Below are 22,520 nucleotides of genomic sequence, written 5' to 3' on the forward strand. Positions count from 1 at the left end.
AAATGAGGCCTGCATGAGTAGGCTAATACAAGCAGCTGCAAGTAAGCATGCTAAACTTGACATCCAAACAGTATTCTAACGTTAGCTTTGAGATAAGGTTACTGCTTGATTGCATACTGTAACTTAACTTCGTTTAGTCTCCTCAATGTACTATGTTGTGATAAGACCTTAGCAGAGTTTACTTTAACTTTAATGCAGCGGTTTTGAACAAATTTGCGCAGCATGGTCACGATGCTAAGCGGATTTAATAGCAATGTAGCCCACTGTGTTCTATGCAGTGCTTCTATGTGGCAACAACAATCCTCGTGTTTTGTTAAATGCACATGCAGAGGAGGAGCAGCGGGCTCGTTACGAGAGAGAGCGGGCGGGGCGAGGAAAGGCTGTGTGAGTAAGTGGCAAGTGCAGCTCAATGAAATAATTTTATCTTATCTTTAATTTAAATAGCAGGCCTACAACATAGAACATCAATGTGTGGTGGCCGGTTTTGATTTCGTGGTGCCCAGCCACAGATTAGTCAACGTATGAAAAAACACTGAAGGTGTAAAATTAAAAAATATTTAGCAGCACATGCTTGACGAATCGACGCTCATATTTTGCGTCGACGTATTGTTTGCGTCGACGTCATCGATTACGTCGACGCGTTGTCCCAGCCCTATTCTGTATAGTTGCACACCATATTTATGATGTAAAAAGAGTGAAAGATCAGTTACAAACAATAAAATATAGACCTAGACATTTTAACAACAGTTCTATTTGTGTGTGCACAACTTTTTTTCCCCATGGTAAGGATAACCATTGCATGGAATTGCCCTAAGGTAAGATGTCTGTAGTAAAATTTTATTTTCTATGTCAAGACCAACATCTTACAATCTGTCAAACTAGCTAAGAGGACAGTGTTTGTACTGTAGCCCAGGGGTTCCCAAACTTTTCCACGACAAGGCCCCCCAAATACCACTAGGTTCTGGCCAAGGACCCCCTTGATGTGTTATTAAGCCCATCAACAATACTCTGGCAAATGTAAAAAAAACATTAAGCTAATCCTAATAATTATTTTAGCCACAAGCACTTCGCGATGGAGCATACAGTGTGTAAAAATTGTATTTGGGGCTTTCTGCTATATTAGAGCTATCACTCTACTATTATTCCCAGTCATTATCATGGGAAATATAATGTTAAGATATGTCTCACATTATTATAATGGCATTGTATAACAACCCTCATAGTAATAGGTATATTTTACATTTTTCAAATGTATTTATTTGTTGCTTTTATTTTTCCTTCCAACTTGCTGAGGCCCCCCAGGGGGCCCCGGCCCCCACTTTGAAAACCACTGCTGTAGCCTACTTACCTACTTACTAATAAAACAAATAATATATTTCATTTCGTTATTTTACTAAATAGTGTATTTACTTAACATTTCATTATTATTATTTTTTTATATATAAACGAACATGATAGAGAAATCAAGTACATCTCAAAAGTATTACATATCCACAGCTGAGATGAATAAGTCCTGGGAATTAGCATAGTCGTGTGAAACCGGGAGAGCTCAATGCATGAAAAAAAAGATAAGAACACACCAAGATTATCATACATAAATGGTACAGTGTGGTCAAGGACAGAGCCCTGTGGTTGAGACTGATGCAGGAAAGGCCAAACCTATTAACCCCTTCATGCTACTAGCTGACCAACATACACCTGTTCTGTCATTCAAAGCCCAAACCTATTAACCCCTTCATGCTACTAGCTGAGCAACATACACCTGTTCTGTCATTCAAAGCCCAAACCTATTAACCCCTTCATGCTACTAGCTGAGCAACATATACCTGTTCTGTCATTCAAAGCCCAAACCTATTAACCCCTTCATGCTACTAGCTGAGCAACATATACCTGTTCTGTCATTCAAAGCCCAAACCTATTAACCCCTTCATGCTACTAGCTGACCAACATATACCTGTTCTGTCATTCAAAGCCCAAACCTATTAACCCCTTCATGCTACTAGCTGAGCAACATATACCTGTTCTGTCATTCAAAGCCCAAACCTATTAACCCCTTCATGCTACTAGCTGAGCAACATACACCTGTTCTGTCATTCAAAGCCCAAACCTATTAACCCCTTCATGCTACTAGCTGAGCAACATATACCTGTTCTGTCATTCAAAGGCCAAACCGCTTGGAAATAATATGCATTTCTAGCTTCTAGCCACAGCATTTTTGTTGCAAACAAAATCAACCTAAGCGTGCTCAGATGACAGACGAGGCACTGTTGCTCATCTGCCGATCATCGTACAAAGCCCAATTTCATTGGTCCAAACAGTTCTGGTTCGGGCAAAGTTGCTCCACAACGGAACAAGTCCAGACTGAACTTCCCGACCTCAAATGTGGTGGGCAGGGCTAAGTTCGACTGGCATCCAGGCTATAAAATAGTACCAATAGTTCCTTTGTGTACCTTACCTTCCATACATTCCATACCCAAGACTGTCTTTTATTAGAGTGCTTATTTAGTTTTTAGGTTATTTTACTTTATTTAAACTCAAGGTGATTCCACATATAATGAACATTACAGACTTTGTCTGGAGTTTTTTTTTTGTTCAGTTTCAGTGGCTAATTTTCCTAATTTCACAAGTCTTAACACAAGACTCACAACAACACAGAAAATTAGCAATGGAGTATTTTTTTTCCACCAAACTATTCTATGAGATGGGAAATATGTCACCTTTTTCAGCCCTTCTGAGTTTGCAGGTATGATAGAGCTCATATAAAGCCCTAAGCAACGAGTCCCAAGCAATGACTATATTTCAGCAAGAATATCCTATACGTTTTATTCAGTCATTCGAACATGATGCATGTTGGCTATATTCTGGTAGTCACACACAGGTTTTACTAAAGCAAGTATTCGTGGAATCGTGCAAGCAGATCCCTTCAGATGTGCTGACTCAAAATATTGACACGCTGTTTGATGTTGCGCTGCTGGCTCTTAAAGGGAATGACAGATTCTCATTGGTTTAATGGATTACGCCCAAAACACACCCATGACTGATTAAGAAACAGAAGAACAACCCTTTTGAACAATGCGCCCGGCGTCTGATCACAAAATGACTTCGCGAATGTGGACTGGACACTTTGCATCTCTGACCAGGCTTTTCAGATTGCTAAAATAGGGCCCTGAAAAATGTGCGCTCATACTCACATCGTTAGTGTTGACATGCCAGGCCATGTCGCCGTAGGAAACGAGCTGGCCGTTGACATAGCAGCGGATCTCGCTGTTCCTCCAGCGGTTGTAGATGTGGACGATGCTGATCATGTACCACTGCAGAACAAGAAACACAGAAAAAGGAACACAACCGATTATTCACACTTACCGGAATACTCTAGTATAAAAAAATTATATATTATTATGTATATACTGTCTGTGTATGATTGTATGGAGCTATACAACCATACACAGCTTATGAAGTAGCCTCAAAGAGATAAAAAAAAAAAAACAGTACATACAATAGACAACAGGAAATTACATACTGTATGCACTGATTTACATTAGCTTTAGAATAAACACAGAGTGTGGTAGTGATGCATAACAGCATAATGGCTCTTAAGCACCAGTCAACATTAACAGTCAGGACCACCAGCCACAGCAGACTCATTCATTCATTCTTACAGGCAGGCAGGGCCAGAGTGACTCAGCAGTGGGAGGCCCATGGATTCCATTAAGAATAAATGATGAGCCTTGTCATAAGACGTGGTTAATATTGCATGTGCACCATCACGGGCTAGCCTCGTCGCTAAATCTTGGCTCAGGGACACAAAGCAACCTGTCTCGACTCGCCAGGCTAACATAACATGGCAGCGGCCCGAATTAAATGCATCACAGTTCAATCAGTCCTTCAGGTTCTCAGCGGTTGAAGTACTGTATGTGCAGTGGACCACATCTTAGGAAGCTAAAGATGGGTTCAAAACGTTTGTTCTGCTGGTGTTCTATATGGTAATACCATGTCATTAGAGGGGACTGCGTTGTGCAATATAGGCGTAAGAAAACAAATAAAATGTGATAATTTATGCTAAATGGCTAGAGACTAGGCGGAGGATCTTTCAGCAGTGACCTTGCTTTTGTCTTTGTGCTGCATTAAATCTTGATGATGCAAAATAATGTAAAAAGTCAAGTTATGTTTCCCAAATATAAGATTAGTATGATCTGAAGGATTTTAACCAGTGCTGCATGTTTAACCAGTAGTTTGCTCATAAATGTTTTTGTGCAATACAAAATAGTGGAATGAGACATTCTGAGGCATGAGCATGTTCTCACAGCACGCCCACAGACTGGAGTCTGATGAGTTCAAATGTGCTTTGAGTTTTCAATTATAAATCAGAGTAGAGGGACGAGGCGGAGAGAGCACAATCTACATCAAATATCAGGCAGATAGAGAGAGCAGGGGTGTGTGTGTGTGTGTGTGTGTGTGTGTGTGTGTGTGTGTGTACAGTATATGTGAGTGTGTAGTGTGTGTGTGTGTGTGTGTGAGGGAGAGAGAGAGAGCGACTGAGGGAGTGAGAGGAGAGAAGGAGAGAGAGAAGGAGAGAGAAAACTAAGAAAAAAAAAGAAGAGAGAGAAAATACTAACGTGGGAGACAACCCTTTTCAAATCACTGGTAAATAAATGTGAAAACTGAGGTGGAAAATCTGACAAGGCAACTCATATGTGTATGTGAAACACTGTCAAGATACTCCTTTCTCTTTCTCTCTCTCTTTCTCTCTCACTCTGTGTGTGTGTGTGTGTGTGTGTGTGTGCAAGCACGCGCAAGTTTGTATGCACAATCACACTTGTGCACAATGACTAATGAGTAAGCACTAGTGAATGAGGCTTTAAGGCTAATCACCTCCACACATCAATGAAAAGTTAGCAGAAGTAAAAAAACAAAACATTTTCTGTCTTTTTTGAGTATCTGCACTATGTTATTGTAGCCCCAGCTCTCAAGGGGGTGGTGTAATAGATATTTCAAAAACAATACAAAACAATCAAACACAAAACAATATTTACAATATTAAATGATAGATAATTATTTAGAAGAAAAAAAACAATCATTCAGGACGTCTTATCTAGCTAGACCAGAATGCCTCACACATTAGTATGTGTCTCTCTTTCCCCATCATTCTTCCACTACACAACCGTATTTTTGTTTCTACTTGTCTCCTTCAACCAGAGCACCTTCTCCCAGCAGAATGCTCTCTTAACTGCAGGCGCAGCCTAGACTCTACAGGTCCATATGAGAATGTGCGCCCCTACACGTCACACCAGAACGCTGCGTCATCCGCCGCATTCCCCTCCACTTCTTGGAACAGGATGCAGAGAGGGGGAGAGAGAGAGAGAGAGAGAGAGAGAGAGAGAGGGATAGAGAGCGAGAGAGCCAGAGGGGGAGAGTGAAAGAGAGGGATAGAGAGAGAGAGGGAAAGCATGAAAGGGAAAGACTTTTGATGTTCATAACCCCTTTATTGAACCATCAGATGGACTATGGATGAAGGACACTTAAAAAGGCCAGAATTATGTAGAAATACCCAATAAGCAGCCCGATGAGAGAGAGAAAGAGCAAGAGAGTGAGAGAGAGAGAGGAAAGGAGGGAGAGATAGAGAGAGAGAGGAAAGAAGAGAGAAAGAGCAAAAGAGAAGGGAAAGACGTAAGAAAAAGTGAAACTGTTTCTGCTGGACACTAATTGCTGAAGCACTGGAGTTCACTCTGAAGCAAGGCACACATTCCAGCTCCAGCCTGGCAGGGGGGCAACGAGGGGTGTGTGTGTGTGTGTGTGTGTGTGTGTGTGTGTGTGTGTGTGTGTGTGTGGATGAGTTGGAGGGGGGCACACGAAAGGATAAGAGAAGGAGGCAACAGCGGGGGGTGCTGCCAGAAGGCCCGAGGCACGGGGGCACAGTGGACATTAATTGGCACATCGAAATTCCAGAACGCCTAACTCCTATCCCTCTCCCCTCCCCTCTCTCCATACACCACAGGCACACACACACACACACACACACACACACACACACACACACACACAGACACACATACTGTACACACATCCTCTACAGCAGATTCTCCCCTTGGTCTCTCAAATGTGGCTTATCTGTTAAACCTATCCTATCTCCTTTTACTATGTAATTTCCTGTCATTTACAGCAGGGACAAGGGGATGTCTCATGTGAAGCCAGGTGTGTGTGAGTCCGTGTGTTAGTGTGTGTAAGTCCGTGTGCGTGTGTGTGTGTGTGTGTGTGTGTGTGTGTGTGTGTGTGTGTGTCTGTGGTGCAGCAGTGGGCCCAGACACACGCAGGGCATTCAGATGAGGCCTGTCACCATGGCTCTCTGTCTCTCCCTTACTGCTTAATCCTGCCTCACAGCCTTCAGTCCTCTGCGTTCTTTCTGCTTCAAGGGCTAACAAGACAGGTGGATAGGTATGTGATGGATAACGCCCCTGATGGAGGGGAGGGGAGAGAAGGAGGGATAGAGAGGGGGAGGGAAGGGCATGGAGAAAGGGATAGATAAACAGAGAGAGAGAGAGAGAGAGAGAGAGAGAGAGAGAGAGAGAGAGAGAGGGAGGGAGAGAGAGGGCCTTTTAAAGCTCCTCAAATTAAACACCATTTGAAAAACCTTTGAAAACAACCAATCCACTTACTCGGCTAAAAATAAACCTCCCAAGGTCATTAATGAAAACGTATCCCCTCCTTTATACAGTAATTAAAAGAAATGACAAGAGAGCAAAAGAAAAAAGAAGGAAAGAAGAGAGAGAGAGAGTGAGTGAGAAAGCAAGAACGAAACAAGTGGAGATACAGTAAGAGACAGAAGGCTAGTGTGTGGAGTGGGAGCCAGATGAGCAGGTGGCCATGGGACAGGCGCAGGGGATCTGCTGGAGAGGGCCAGCAGGCGGGAGAGTGGACGGTGTGGAGTGGACGGTGGGGAGTGGGGGGAGAACGCGCGTGTCCAGCTGCTGCCCCCCACAGGCCACGCACTGAGGTGCTGGAGCGTGAAGCGTGCGTGGCACCACAACCTGCCAGCCTGCCAGGGCAGCGGCCCTCCAGGCCCCACGCACCAGACTATCACAGGCACGCTCATTAGCAACGCTTCTCTAGCGCACTGCCAGATACCTGGACACTGGACAGGGTACTTTCTGCCTTGTTCTAAGTGTCTTGTTACACCAAGGACGCTACTCACATCCTCTCTCACACAAGACATACTCACACATTCTCTCTCTTTTTCTCACACACAAAACATCTGAAGGACTTCCAAGGACAATTCAAGTATTTTGGCTGCTAGCTAACATAACATTCAGGAGATGACAAATATGCAGAAGCCAAGACTTAGTCACATTCCAGCCTCACAACAGTCCTTTACCCTATTACAGTCAGATAGCTAGATAGTTAGTTAGTGAGTTAGCTAGTTAGTTAGCTAGTTAGTTAGCTAGTTAGTTAGTTAGTTTGTAAGTGAGACTGATGCTCATTTTGACAAACAGTGGTAGCCTAAGGGCTGAGCTACACCAGGCGCGTAACTGAAGCGTTCTGTTTGCGTTGCATCTGCTGCAACAATTAGCTTCCACTATAATCAATGGAAGTAGCTACACCAGACGTGACAGTGGGGCGTACGTTCGAAAAAAATAGACCATTCATCTAAAATGGATTTTACGCGTCGCGAACGGAACGCTTCAGTTACGCGCCTGGTGTAGCTCATACCTAAGTCATGGAGAGTGCCCTGCTGGGGGTAGAACTTTATGGTCCACTCACCTTCCGGGGTTGGAAGTCATACTTGACACAGTGCTGGAAGCCTTTGCCCTTGGACTTCAGTGATGTCACAATCAAGCAGTTGCCCACAAAATGTGCCGAGTAGCCGATCCCTTTGCTCGTCCGGAAACTGAGGACAGAAGAAACAGAAGGACTTGAGGATGCGCTTCGCTCTCTGACATGATAGAACACCAGGTTCAACGTTCACAGAAAAGATTCCTCTCGGATTCTAGATGACTTATCAGAGGTCACTGGTTGACACAGCAAAATGGTAGCTCACTCCCACACAACACTCCTCCCAATATCCGCTTTTATCTCAGTTCAAGACCAACACACACAGGCCCACACTACTGAATGACTTAAACCGTCAACTGTTTCAATTTAGGATTTTAAAAATGTCAGTCTCCCTATTAAACTCATATGAATAGCACTTTCAGACGTGGGCAGCTTGGCGCGGTGTGAGTCACCACTGGCATGGCGTGGAATCCCCTGATTGCTCTGTGCCGCGGCTTTATTGCTGGCACGGGAACAGACGTGGAGGGTCAGTATCGGCTTTGGCACGGTGACTGGCAGGGATGGCTGGAGGCGGGTTGATAAGGCAGGTTATTGGGGCCAAGCCCCCCACCAAAGCCGTGGCTCCCTCGCTCCCTCTCTCTCTCCCTCTCTGTGTCTCCCTCTCTCTCACTCTCTCCCTCTCTCTGTCTCTCCCTCTCTCTCTCCCTCTCTCTGTCTCCCTCCCTCTCTCTGTCTCTCGCCATGGTGCCAGCAGGCGGCACGCTGCTGAGCTCACCAGTGGTTATGGCACAGGAAAAGCAGGATTAAATTTTTTTTTTTTTTTTTACTTGAGTTGTTTTTGCATGGTCAGTGTTTCTGGGCCGGGTGAAGTAGGAAGGGGTAGACACACACACACACACACACACACACACACACACACACACACACACACACAAAGGCCTTCGCCAGTGCTCATCTGCCATGGGCAGGCTAGTGCTGGCTGTGCAGACCTTACATCTCACTCTGGATCCTGTCCGACAGCTACAGTGGGTACGGAGCTGCAGGGCATAACATCTCATGGTTCTTTCTCAGAGAGTGTGGGTCTGGGCTTCAAAAGGACTATAAGAAGCTGGTTTCATTCACCTGTAAACTATTACTGGAAATAGCAATAGATGATATTGTTGTGATAACTTCGGAAGTGACCACACAAACTATGGAATGAGACAACTGGCTCATGCAGGACTCCTAGGGGCTCTCATGCACAGAGCAAGAGGACTGCATCAGACACAGCTTCGGGTTGCACACCGACATTAAATCACTGGACACAGCTCGTTTCCGTAACATTTTCTGGCTATAGACCCTTTCATGGAATTGTCATTATCAGCATCATAGTTGGCCCCACAAGACTTCCTTTTTAACATTCCATATGTTATCTTAATGCAGAGGAAGTAGATTGGGGCCCAAATAGAATGTTCAAGCATTGTTTTTGTTTACCTTGTTGAAAGGGTCCATTAAAACCCGACTAGAGTAACAACAGAGAAGAAACCCACACTGCTTCTCTGTTACGCTCCTCTTCAGAAAACCCATCTACAGTCCAGGCGATCGGAGCGAGACGCATGATTACAGGAAAGGTCAGACCTAATGAGGCTTCACAGAGAAGCCTGAAAAACATCTGCTCGGCCGTTAATGATTTTGATGACATTTAAGTATTTACATGTTTATCTGGCCAGCAATCTGTTTCGACTCCTGCAGGAGCTAAGTGTTTTTGAAGATTAGCGACGCAGCTCCATCGAAAATGAAATTACTCAGCAGGACTCTATACCGCCTAATGCCCCCCCCCCCCCCACACACACACACACACACACAAAAGTGTAGTGTCTAGATCTTGGGACAGTTCAGTTGTCAGACCTCCTTACACAGCACTCCTTATACTGCAGCACGCAATAACCACAAAGGTGATGGAAGGGGTAGGAGAGGGAGCTTCCCAAGTGTTTAGGTATGCGTTCATGTGTTGTTTTAGCCCACTGACGTGAAGCAAATACCCAGCGTGTCTGTGCGCCACACGATCATTAGCTCACCTGCAGGCTTTGTGCTGTTTACGTTTAATACCATTCGCCCCTCATCTGCTAACAAGCACTTCCTATGAAAACTTACTGTAATGCTTTAAAACTAGTGTCCATCTACTGTACAGTCATTCAACTCAAAAATGTCAGAAGGAGGAGTGCACTGCCAGTGAGATCTGGTGAGAATTTGGAGCTGCACGGATTGCTCCACCCACAAGACCCTGATTTTAGAAGGGTTCTGACACAAGAGATCTCTCCTGGGGAAAGTCATGCACATCAGACATATCGGGCCGCCTCTACAATTCCTACATATCGTCTTTCATTTCACTGTGGAAAGGCTCTCATTTATAAGGAAAGGGAAAAAACAAGTATATAATTGCCATGCAAAGCACAAATCACTAAAGATAGAGGTGCATGGCATATGACTTTTGTCAGTTAAGAGTTCTATGAAAAGCTGCGTGCTTCTATAAAGCTTCAGAAGTAACTACTTGAATCTTCTGTCAAAACACTGATGGTAGACATCTACCAACCGTGGTAGGTGTCATAAACATTCTGATACATAACAGTGTCATGCATGTTCCATCTGTCATCGTCTTGAGAACCTTCAGTACGTTCTTAATTTCAGAACCATGACAGCTTTTGCTAACAAACTGTCTAAACTTGGCACAAACTCTTAAGATCAATCATATGATGTCAATCATTTTTAATTTGGAGACTGCATGAGCAGGTGGCAACAAAGTTAGTGGAATATAAGCAGGTAAGTCATACCCTAGCGAGTGACAGCAAGCGGGTGGGAGGGAGAGGTGGGGTGGGATCGGGAAGTGACCGTGGGTCAGATTTGATTCCTGGTCCCCACTTGAACAGAAATGTGGTACGGGGGACTGCATCCACTGGCACCACAGCTCCTTCAGTCTTTGGTGATGACTAACTGCACGGAGAGACTGCAGCAGAACGACGGCTCCAGAGTACAAACCAAAGATTCTAGAACAGAGCCAGTAATCCGTCTTGCTCTGTTCTAGAATCTTTGGTACAAACTAAACGACACGATTAGGACAAAATGAAAACCTGTACCTGACAGAGAAAAGGTAAAAAAAAGACCCATTAATCAAATGCTTGTCTGATGTAGAATTCTGACTCCATGCAGTGAGTAGCTCCATTTAGGCTTGAGTGACCTCCCAAATGACCTAGCTGTTAACACCGTTTCTGAGACTGGACTGATGCAAGCTGGCGTTTGATGGAGGGAGATGGATGAACAGTGAAAGGCAGTATACTGCAGGTGTAATTTGAGCTGAGAACTGGAGATATCAGGAAAAAAAAGCGATATTGACCTCTGTACAATGTCGTTCCAGGGCTCTTTAAATGGACACTGATTGCTTTTGAAAAACATATATGACCTTATAGCCCTCTGGTCTTCAACAGAAACAGTTTTTAAAGCTCAATAGAGCAGTAGACGGTATGGGTTAGGCCAGAGACTTTCTAATGTAGAGACACAGCACTCAAAAAATACTCCATAGAAATGCATGGGGCTAGTTTGTCACGCCAATATGGCCGTTGTCTACACATATCCCACCCCTTCCTCGGCAAAACGTCGACATGTGAATACATTGAGCCAATCATATGGTGTGTTGTGAAAATATCGTGCCAATCATGTGTTGTGATCTCGCCGCTGGAGCAAGATTGGAATCGTGAAGCCTTGCGCACGCGCAGTTCGACCCAAAGACTGTGCCCGATGAGTGCCCATAAAACGTTGGTATATGGCCGCCGAGTGGAGGGACTTGTCTAAAAGGACTTTGGTTAGGCTCCTGGTACAGTTTCCAAATAAACCGTCAGCGTAGACTATAGATTAGTTAAGCAGTTAATGAATTAAACGGCCTCGCTAACTGAGCACCAGTAATCTGCTAATCTTTGTCGTCACGGTGAAGCCAAATCGGCATTAAACCAGGCCAGATCCTGGCTTGAAACGACACCCTTTCTCTGTTGTCTGAACTTTGTCAAAGCCGGGAGATGGGATTGAATCCTCACTTACCAGTAGAGGTACGGCTTGTCCTTGTCTACGTTGATGTTATTGAGCGGATCCATTCGAAACCAGGTGTTGAGAGTGAAGCCATTCTGATAAGGCCACTTAGCAATAGGGGGCAAGGCGATAGCCTGGGAGGAGAAGAAGAGGTTGATTTCAATCACTTTGTTTTCATAACTCATTTAGGAACAATAAAGCACGGGTCAAAAATTATGTGATAATGATACGATTCAATTTAACCTTTGGTCTCCCCATGTGAGCCTTCATTATTTTGTAGTTCAAAAGAACACACCAACAGTTTGTCATGACAATATGAATAATTCAGAGACAAATTCATGCTCCGTTCACCATTTGGGCCACCGAATACTAATGTAATTACAGCAAGCAAGTTGCTCTGTAAATTAAATTAAAAAACAAAACAAAACAAAACAAAAATACATCTTAGCATCATCCTCATTCCCCAGTAAACTCTGGTGTATGTAGATGCGAGGGCCTGAGTAGGTTGTGGGAAAGGGAAGGAGACTGAGCAAACAGCCCTGCCCAGCCCAGCCCTGCCCAGCCCAGCCCAGCGCAGTCCAGCCCCGCTCGGCCCAGCTCTGTCCAGGGCAGAGGAGAGAGGAGAGAGGAGTCGGGCCAGTGGGGCTTACCGCTGCGCTGCGCCCAGGGAAGTTGAAGAAGGTATCTGGGCCATGTCTCTGGGGCATCTGATTCAACACTGACAGCAGCTTGATGGCGTGCCTGGGCTGCAGTGGGGAAGATGGGGAGGGAGGGAGGGAGGGAGGGAGGGAGAGAGAGAGGGAGAGAGAGAGAGAGAGAGAGAGAGAGAGGGAGAGAGAGAGAGAGGAAGAAGGCGAGTTATATATGATGACTGAAAAGGAAAACCATGGAGAGAATTTCGGTAACACTGTACTTGAACCCTCCTTCTCATAACAAACACAAGCTGCCAGGATCAAACACTCTACACTGTCATTATTTCACAGTAGTCAGCATCCCTTGAAATAAAAGAACTCAATAAGTCATGGCATCTCAGGATTTTAATGCTATGACAGCATTATTGCAATGACAGCTGTTATATCACAAAACACCATCATCATTGAGCACATGCAATCATGTATGACAAGGCGGTTGTCACACATGTAAAGATATAGTGCTTAAAGTTTATGTCAATCTTATGATAGAACAAAGAAATATACTAGTTAACATTTACAAATAAGGGCGAGTGTATTTAATGAAACTACAGTGTGCTTTAAGCCAAGGGCTCTGCAGCTGTGCCAAGGAGGAGAACTACTAGATGACATTATCCCAACTGCTGCAACCACTGTGGATCAATGGCCTGTCCATACGCTATGGCCACCCCCACCACCGGGGGGATTGATCGCAAGGCAACCCCCAAACAGATCTGCCCCTGGGGAGGGCTCTTGCAGACAGGAGATCGTTGCCTGGGTGGGTCAGGCTTGGAGGTGAGCATTGACTGAAGCCATCAGCAGCTGTGCTTAACCCATATACAAACACACGCAAGGATACACACACACACACACACACACACACACACGAGCGCGCACACACACACACACACTCGCGCGCGCGCACACACACACAAAACATACACTATATGTGCTTACTCACCCACATTCCATTGTCTCCTCTAAGCATACTGAAGAGATACTTCAGCTCCTTTACGGTGATGCTGTAGCTGGCCAGCACACCCAGCATATCCACTAATAAGTCTGAGAGAGAGGGATTGGAAGAGGGAGAAAGAAAGGTAGAAAGAAAGAAGAGGAGAAGAAAGGCAAGAAAGAAAAAAAAAACACACAATGACTCAGCAGAAAGTCAGCCCAAGGTCTGCCGATTCATGAGGAGACAAGCAAGCCCAGCAAGGGCAAAAACAAGCAAGAGAGAGAGAAAAGGGAGAGAGAGAGAGAGAGAGAGATCTGACAGAGTGATCCCCAGACAATCACTCCTCCCTGCCGCTCCCTCTCTCTTTCTCCCCCTCTTTCCCTCCATCTCTGCGGCCCGGCGTAAGCAGACTCATCTGTCTCAGGAGAGGCTTCTCTCTGGCCAAATATGAACACTCATCAGTTACACACAACAACAGTTCAGAATTGATCTCTCTTCACAGAAAAACATTGGAGGATAATGAGGGTGACACACAAACATGGTTAGCACTGAGGGAACGCAGAGATGAATAGAAACCAGGTAGCTACAAGGCAGTCAACTGCCACCTCTGTGCAAACCGTCAGATGAAACATTAACATTATGAAAGAGTAAAGACAGACGCCCAAGCTGATCTGAATGGCAGGCACTGCTTTAAAAGGACAAAGGCCTTTTCTTTGTGATCCTACTACTAGCTAGTAAGCTTCAAGTATAAAGAGGCTTTTAGGGTACTATCAGAAATACCATACTCTAGCCCTTTAAAACACATAAATCATCCTTTAGAACAGATGAAAGCCAAAGACATACGAGGACTAATAGGCAGATTAACGCTGTAACAAGGACTCCTAAGTAGATCTGACATAAGGACACAGAGGCGAGCCTTTTAGGAAATATGCTCGCCAGGACAATTTTGCACATTAGCAACGCATTAAATGAATTGTACAGTTCAGTGCACCTAATTACGGAGACATATTGACCATTAACACAGCATGCTGAACTCAAAGAAATGGAAACCCAGTCTGCCTGACCTTGTGAGACCATAGCAAGTTCAGTCAGCAAGCTAAATGTTTGAAATAAATTGAGTTGTATATAAAAACTAAAGATAAGATCTTGATGTTTTGTGTCTTTATTTCCCCAGTATGTACTATGGAGTTTGTTTCTATAAAGTTTAAAGGTGCAGTCAGCGATCGTACGCAAGTTAATGCCCACAACAGCAATCATCTTCTCACGACCCACTAGCTGCCCATTCCGTCAGTGCACTGTAAATAAACCTAGTCTCTTCACGCAGCCCAGGCTCCGAAAACTAGAAGCAAATAAAGTGTGGGCAGCCTGTCCCCCAAACAACAACAAAACTCTGTGTGGAGCAAACATTCTGTTTAAAGCAGACATTGAATTATATAGAAATACGCTAGAGGAACATAAATTATTATTTCTTATAATGGGTAGATAGTTTGGCTTCTTACTACAGATTAAAAATGGTGAATTATAAATTGCACTAGAGACATCAGTCATCAAATCTTATAGGCAATGGTGTGTAATGATGCAGCTGTGTCTCTTTCTGTGTATGCCTACCTGTCTGTCTCTCTTTCTCTCTCTCTCTCTCACGCACACAGACAGACACACACACACACACACACACAAAGACACAGACACACACACAGACACACACACACAGGGCCTTCCTGCCTCACCTGCGATCATGTCGTCGACAGAGCTCATCTTGTTGAGCACCTGCTGGATGAGGCCCACCTCGGTGCTGGTCTGCAGGTTGCGCACGCTCTTGCGCAGGATGGCGGTGAACATGCTCCAGATCTCGGCCTGGCACGTCACGTCGCAGTGCTCCAGCAGCTCCACCATGCAGCCGATGCTCTCCGCGTCCTGGATGATGAAGTTCATCTCCAGGTCAAACTCACCGCCCACCAGCTGCAGCGGAGAGAGAGAGAGAGAGAGAGAGAGAGAGGGAAGGAGAGAGAAAGGAGAGGGAAATGGAGGGATTGAAGGAGGAGGGATGGGAGGGAGAGGAGGATGGAGGGAGAGATAGAAAGGGAGTAATACAGATGAAAGAGAGAGGGGAGATATGACAGAGAGGGAGGAATTATGCATGGAGGGGAAAAGAAGGAAAGAAAAAATGGGAAAAAGGAAAGAGTTTAGTGACTGGTTCATAGTAAGCATTTCGTTGCCATATTAACTGATTTCAAGATTAGCTAGCTGATCTCTATTCAACATATTCTTCATCAGTCATGTGAAAAACAGTTGGCTCTTTCAATGTTGAAGAAAGAAAGATAAAAAACACATTGAAACGCCACACAGATCTGAACAGCCATCAATGTCTAGATCCTTGCATCTCACCGGGCATAAAATTGGCCACCTCTGATGCAAACGAGGCCCCAGGCTACAGGCTGTTTTAAAGAGGATTTCGACAGCAAATCATATAACTGAGACGAATAACACAAGCCAACCATGACAGCCTCACACGCAAACACACCTTGGTGCTTGACACCTCCCTAGCACGCCTGTCAATCTCACCATCTCACACGCAAGATTTCCCCCGCATCACTTTGCCCTACAATGAGCACACACACACACACACACACACACACACACACACACACGACACACACGCAGGGCGCACATGCATGCACAGCACACACATACATCCACACACAAACACACATAATACAGGACAAGCTCCACAAAAATGCATTGCCTAACCTCTGCATTCAATCAAGTGATCTCCCTATCCAAGCCCAATTCAAACTGGCACAACAAGTACCATCAATCACAGACAGTCAGCTAGTCCACACTAATCAAACAAAACCCAACCATCATTGGTCAGAAATTGATGGAGTTCGTTTGGCTGGTGTGGACCGGTCTCTCTAGTACTCACACACGTTTAGAACCACAAAAAAAAAACGTGATGGGCCTGGAGGGAAGATGACTGCAGGACCCGAGGTCGTCCGTGGCATTTGCCTATCACTTCCTCATCTGCCTAATGAAACTTTATCCGTGCAGAGCTATGGAGGCTGAGTATGTCCAATCCAATAGATCCCACATGCTAGGCTGCCTGCAGTGGCCATTAGGAAGTGGAAGATTAATTATCTGAGCTCGAGCCATCAATAGTCTCAGAGATTGCTAAAATTGTTACATTTAAAATTGAACTCTGTGGCTGGTGCATATTCAACCATGAAAGAAGACACACTTGAAGACTGAGAAACAAATATAGTGTAGGAGTAAAGAATGCCTCTGTGTTTAAGACACTGTGCTTTTTATTTTCTATGTGACAGTGTATGCGTGTAAGCCCAGATACCTACGTGCGTGTGTGTGTGTCTGTGTGTGTGTATCTGTGTGTCTCCTTCAAGCACCTAAGCATCAAGCACTCCTCTGGTCATTTATTCTGCCTGAGCCACGTCCTGATAATCAGTCCAGGCTTCAGTCCTCCCATTAATGAATTCCCTCACAAATGAGGCGGCGAGACAAAAGCGCTAGCTCGCCATAAACGGCGGAGATGAATCAGGCCCCTCTGAATGAGCAGAGGTCCTGGAGCCAGGCCAAATGAGACAGATCACAAGTGCTCTTAACAACACATTATCATTCACTGGGCAAGATGGACGTCACCATGCATCCGCAAGCTGATCGATCACATTAGATACAGTTGAGGAATTTTTGATTAATGGGAATGTGATTTCATATGTAAGGTGTAGGACTCTAAGTACGGTATAGGATACTAAGCTACGGTAGGACAACACATTCAGTGGTTCCATCTAATAGGCTACCTTCCTAAAGTGTGAAGCTTATCCTGATAATGTACAGTAGTATTGTTTGAAACTACCTGTAATTTCCCAACTATTAACTGAGGTTTATACATTGATTTTGCAAAATTTCTTCAGCTATGAGGTTAATACAGTATTAATATGGTATTAATATAGTATTAATATGTTTTTTTTTAACTTGCATAAAACACTGTCCTGCAGTTTATACACAATAATACCTAATACATAGGAAATTACTGTAGAGCTTATCCTGATAATGTGGTGCTGTTTGAAACATGATATGCTCATGGAGCAAGACAGACGGCAGGGCATTATCACTCCAAGCCTGCATAAGATTATTGATCTACAAGGTACAGAATCCATTAGCGTAAATTAGGCCAAACAATTACAGATCTGTCCAAGCAAGAAAGGAAAGAATTCATTCATCAAACATTGACTTTTCACCTCTACTTTGACAATTCCGACAGGGGAGCAGTCTCCTTAAACCACGAAATACAGAGCCATACTTTTTGTTGAGAAGAGAAATGGAAGATGATTTAAAAAAAATCAGTTTCACTGCTCACTGATCAGCTATGGAACATCTCACCATCCAAATTCATGAAGGGAGTTGAAAGCATTGACATAAAAAAAAATGCAGAGTTGCTAGGCAACAATCACAAAAAAAAAAAAAACATACACAACCACCTACACGTCGTGCTCTGCCGTCAGGCTCCAGATGTGGAAACTGTGACCTGTTATTAAGGACCTTTATAAGGGGCTTTCGGTGCATCTAAAGCAACAGTTTTTTACAAGAAGATGAAGCATGTTAATATTCTGGAGGGTTTCACCATGTGACAAGAGAGAATGACGCAAAAAGAGCGCAACTCTGCCACATCTCAATAGGGGATCGAGGGGGGATACAGATGGTCTGTACAGGCAGACACACACAATAACGCACTGCTGTGCGACCACACAAACCTCTCAAGGTTGACCTCAGTGGGGTATAGATCTTTTGTCCAAACAAGCACTTTTCTAGTGGTAGAGAATCCGTTATGAATGGAAGCAAGAAATAAATGCATAAAGGAACAGTATAACTACAATGATGGTGCTCTTCAGTGAAGAATACACCTTTCTGAGAATCCATCCTGAGAATGTTGCTATAGTAAGCATCAAAACAGATTTAAATCCAGATCAATGTAAACAATTGGCCAGTCTCCAACTTCTATGTGGACTGACTGACCCGTCCTCCATCAAACACACATCCCCTCCTGTGGGCGACCTTTCCCTGGTTCTGTCGGCTTTCAACTCAAGGGCTAGAGCCGGCAGGGAGTCTAGGGGTGTCCACAGGAGGACGTTCCTGGAGGAGAGGGCCTTTGGGCTGCTCCTGACCTTGGCATGGCTCGCTCAAAGTCCAGCCAGGCCACCACTGCCCCAGGAAACTCTCCCAATCATGGAGGTGCCCTTCACCTACCCCGAGGTCCATCTCTCTCTCTCTCTCTCTGGTCAACTCACCTCAATCAACAGCCTGCCCTGCAACGAATCAACTGAGTCACCAGGGACACTGGGAAAGGCTACTGTATAGTCCTTAAGATCCAGTAGGTGCGGATGAGAGAAGGGTATTGATCCCTCCATTGGCTGATTACACTACATCACTGATGTGCACTCTTCCTCTCTTTCAAGCATCATTGTGCCCAAGTGTCCTTGTTTTCGCATAAAAGTCACCTGACACACAGAGACAGTTCTGAATTTTCTAAACTTGACCCTTAATGAATCTAATTTGTCCCTTAAATTCATTTCAGTGTGGTTAAAAGAAAAAACACAGACCACATGGAGGCTTTGATGTGCCTTGATCGCATATCATTCATTATCTGATTAAACTCAGGATGGCGATTGGACGCCCTTCATAGATGGGAGGATCAGGATTGCAGAGTGTGTCTGTGTGTCTCGCTGAGGACACTCTGTCCCTTTGTTCTCTGCCAAAGGGTTCGGCAGCCGCACTGAAGCCAAGCAGATGTGACTGGCTGCGCCAAACAAAATGGCACCGGACTAAAGAAGTGTGGACACTGGGAAGACGGACAAGAGATCGGAGCGGACACGGGTTCAGCGAATGTGTGCATGCAGCCGGTGCTTATCCTCGAAAATCCCCGGCGTTCTGTTTTCCAGTTGTTGGTCAATGAATTGGCCGTTGTGGCTGGCTGTTGGTGGGGAAATGGTGCGTTTCCACCGTGTAGGAACAGACTGTAATTATGAAACGTGGGCGCGAGCGCAGGTGACCCAGTAATAGAGCTTTTTAATCGTGATCCACTCCTCCACTCCCACACATGTTCTGAACACATCAAGTTCATCTTTTCATTTGCACAGAATTCCCTTCCTGCAAAAAACAAACAAACAAACAAAAAAAACCCCCAAACAAACAGACGAGACAATCTTTCTCCCATTACCTGAATTTCCTATTCAGGCTAAACAAATAGCTTTTTTTTGTGTGCACGCTTGTCTTTGAGACTAGCAAAAAAATACAAAATGGGGGCAGATTCTGCATTATTCACATTTGTTGTGTAAACTCATTCAAGCTGGTGAAACACTCGCACTGGGCCAGCAGGGGCCCGCCTGAATGGGTCACCCTCTGCCCTCTCCACTGCCCCTCATGATCCTCTTTCTCCTCCCTCTCGGAGTCAAAAGGGCAACCAGTGACAAAAGGCTCACTAAGCACGATCACAAGCCCACATCACAAACCCCATCAATTCTGGACCAGCGTGCTTCAAAAGGACCCTCGCGCCACACTGCCCACTGATCCCATGAGACTTGGCACACTCCGGCCAGCACGCGCACGCGGGCGGACATGCCCGGCGCTGGCACCAGTGAGCCAGACACATGATCTTCCACCGAACGCATGTACACAAACAGGACACAAACACAAGGCGGTGATTTTAATTGAGTAAATATGCATATATTTTTTCCATGCCTAAATATGTATATAAATGCATACAATTATAAGCGTATAAATGCACACAATTATACCATATACAACATCAATGTGCTTAACAAAACAGAAACAAACACAAGTAAATAAACAGACATGGAGGAGACACAAGAGCACTCCTCCATTACACACATTACACTGACAGCACATTCACATCAGCCCCATAGCCTATTCCTGTGGGCTCCACCAGCTTTTGGAGACCGCAATAGGCCCACTCCCAGAGACCCATCTGGCACCTAATAATGCACTCTCTCCGTCTCTCGGAACTTCATGGTTCTGCCCAGAGCCAAGTGGGCAGGCAGCTGGCACCGCACTCAGCCCCTTGGCACGGGCGCGGAGCACACTGCGGTCCTCCCACAGAGAGGACCGAGACAAGGACGCGGTCTCCGTGACCTTTCGAATAAACTGCCACTTAGTCCTGCAGGAGTAGGAGTCCTCAGCAGCCTCCCCTTTACTAGTGAATGGATGTGGTCATGATGGTCAAGGGAGAGAAATTAGGGAGGTCCACTGTGAATGGCAACTAGATGGAGAGCTTACTGGAGTCTTCAGAAAGGCAATATGGTGGTCTGACTGACCGATCCAGTTAATGTCAATGACCAAAGTACTTGTTTTTTGTTGTGATTTCAGAACAGAGTAGAGCCGCACCAGCCATCTAGACACTCTCCCCTCCAGTGCTGCCCTCTGTCAAACCACCAGGCAGCCACAACAACCATCCCAATGCCCCTGGCTTCACCCCTTCCATATTTAAAACCCCTGAGTAAACCATGCTCTTGTGTGTGTGTGTGTGTGTGTGTGTGTGTGTGTCTGTACGGGCAGGCCAGACATGGCCAACAGGCCTGTGGAGTGGCCCAACCTGGGAAAGGCACAATAACGGCAGTTCTGCTTGGGCTCAGCCAAGACAGAGAGACATCTTCAGTGAGTCTCACGGAGCCTTTCTGAGGTCTGCTGATGAAGAGAGCCATGTCACAACGGCAGTGGAGAGAGAGAAAGAGAGATAAAGAAAGAGAGAGAAAGAGAAAGAAAGAAAGAAAGAAAGAAAGAAAGAAAGAACAAAAGAGAGAGATAAACAGGAGGGCTGAGAGGGAGACTTAAGGTTAGATAGACACTGATCCCCAGAGACTCGGCAGAGCAGAGGGTGTGCTCAGTGCTCAGGGAGACTGTGGAGTCACGAACCCCAGGAAGGGTGCACGCAATCTGCAGCCGCCACACGCAGCAGCAGGGCCGGGCTCCAGGGAGCCAGAGACGCCACAGCAGGAAGGCAGGAGAGCTCAGCAGGCGGGAGAGAGAGAGAGAGAGAAAGACAGAGAGAGAGAAAGAAAGAGGGCAAGGAGCTACATACAATATGACTGTAGTCATGGAGAGAAGTGAGGTGGATTCAGTGTGTGTGTGTGTGTGTGTGTTTTTTACGGAAATATATTTTAAAAAAAAGTAGGCTACTGAGTGATATATAGTAGAGAGTAATATATTGAATATGTTAACACTGTTGTGGGAACTGATCTAGTGAGTGTGTGTGTGTGTGTGTGTGTGTGTGTGTGTGTGTGTGTGTGTGTGTGTGTGTGTGTGAGAAAGAGAGAAGGGCCATCCATGCGTTAACAAGATGATCACATGCTGGGAAGACAGCTGTCAGTGGTGTGACAGTCTCTGTGATCATGGACCGCCACTGGACCGCCATATTAGTGAGTAAAACAACCTCATCACCACTCCATATCAACTCGTCATTGAGACAGAAATGTCAACAACCCTTCAAAACAAACACAAAACAAATATTTTGAATAACCACTCCCTCAAGGTAAATAGTTAGCATAGTAGAACAGCATCACTTAGGCTGTAGTGTTTCCTCATGCTAGCACTTCTGCAAACAGAAGCAGGCAGCCGTGGCCTACTGGTTAGCGCTTCGGACTTGTAACCGGAGGGTTGCCGGTTCGAACCCCGACCAGTAGGCACAGCTGAAGCGCCCTTGAGCAAGGCACCTAACCCCTCACTGCTCCCCGAGCGCCGCTGTTGTTGCAGGCAGCTCACTGAGCCGGGATTAGTGTGTGCTTCACCTCACTGTGTGCTGAGTGTGTTTCACTAATTCACGGATTGGGATAAATGCAGAGACCAAATTTCCCTCACTGGATCAAAAGAGTATATATACTTACTTTACTATAAACAATACTTTTCTGCACTTCAGGTAAGATGCTGAATGCCTTTCACTGGGTTTGCAAAGCTATTCTGCACAATGACAATGAAGTTGAATCCAATCTAAAAAAAAAAATAGCAGTTAAATCAGCAGTTAAACAGCTTTCTAAGACTTTGCCATCTCAATCCTG

At 45.2% G+C, this 22,520-nt stretch overlaps 1 protein-coding gene across 1 annotated transcript in view; it reads right to left on the minus strand.

Annotated features, from left to right (window-relative positions):
* The window catches only part of nbeaa (neurobeachin a), a 123,894-nt gene that overhangs the window by 63,087 nt on the left and 38,287 nt on the right, over nucleotides 1–22,520 (minus strand). Inside the window, exons 2-7 of the mRNA XM_076274894.1 lie at nucleotides 15,171–15,402; nucleotides 13,453–13,553; nucleotides 12,474–12,569; nucleotides 11,836–11,957; nucleotides 7,756–7,882; nucleotides 3,192–3,311 (exon numbers count right to left, since the gene is read on the minus strand). Coding sequence (XP_076131009.1) covers nucleotides 3,192–3,311; nucleotides 7,756–7,882; nucleotides 11,836–11,957; nucleotides 12,474–12,569; nucleotides 13,453–13,553; nucleotides 15,171–15,402 — 798 coding nt within the window. The remainder of the gene's footprint in view (nucleotides 1–3,191; nucleotides 3,312–7,755; nucleotides 7,883–11,835; nucleotides 11,958–12,473; nucleotides 12,570–13,452; nucleotides 13,554–15,170; nucleotides 15,403–22,520) is intronic.

Source organism: Alosa pseudoharengus, unplaced genomic scaffold, assembly GCF_046254945.1.
Source record: "Alosa pseudoharengus isolate Yale_2024_CS ecotype anadromous, Long Island Sound unplaced genomic scaffold, YU_APseudo_1.1 YU_APseudo_1.1_scf_8, whole genome shotgun sequence".
In the NCBI taxonomy this organism is placed as follows: domain Eukaryota; kingdom Metazoa; phylum Chordata; class Actinopteri; order Clupeiformes; family Clupeidae; genus Alosa; species Alosa pseudoharengus.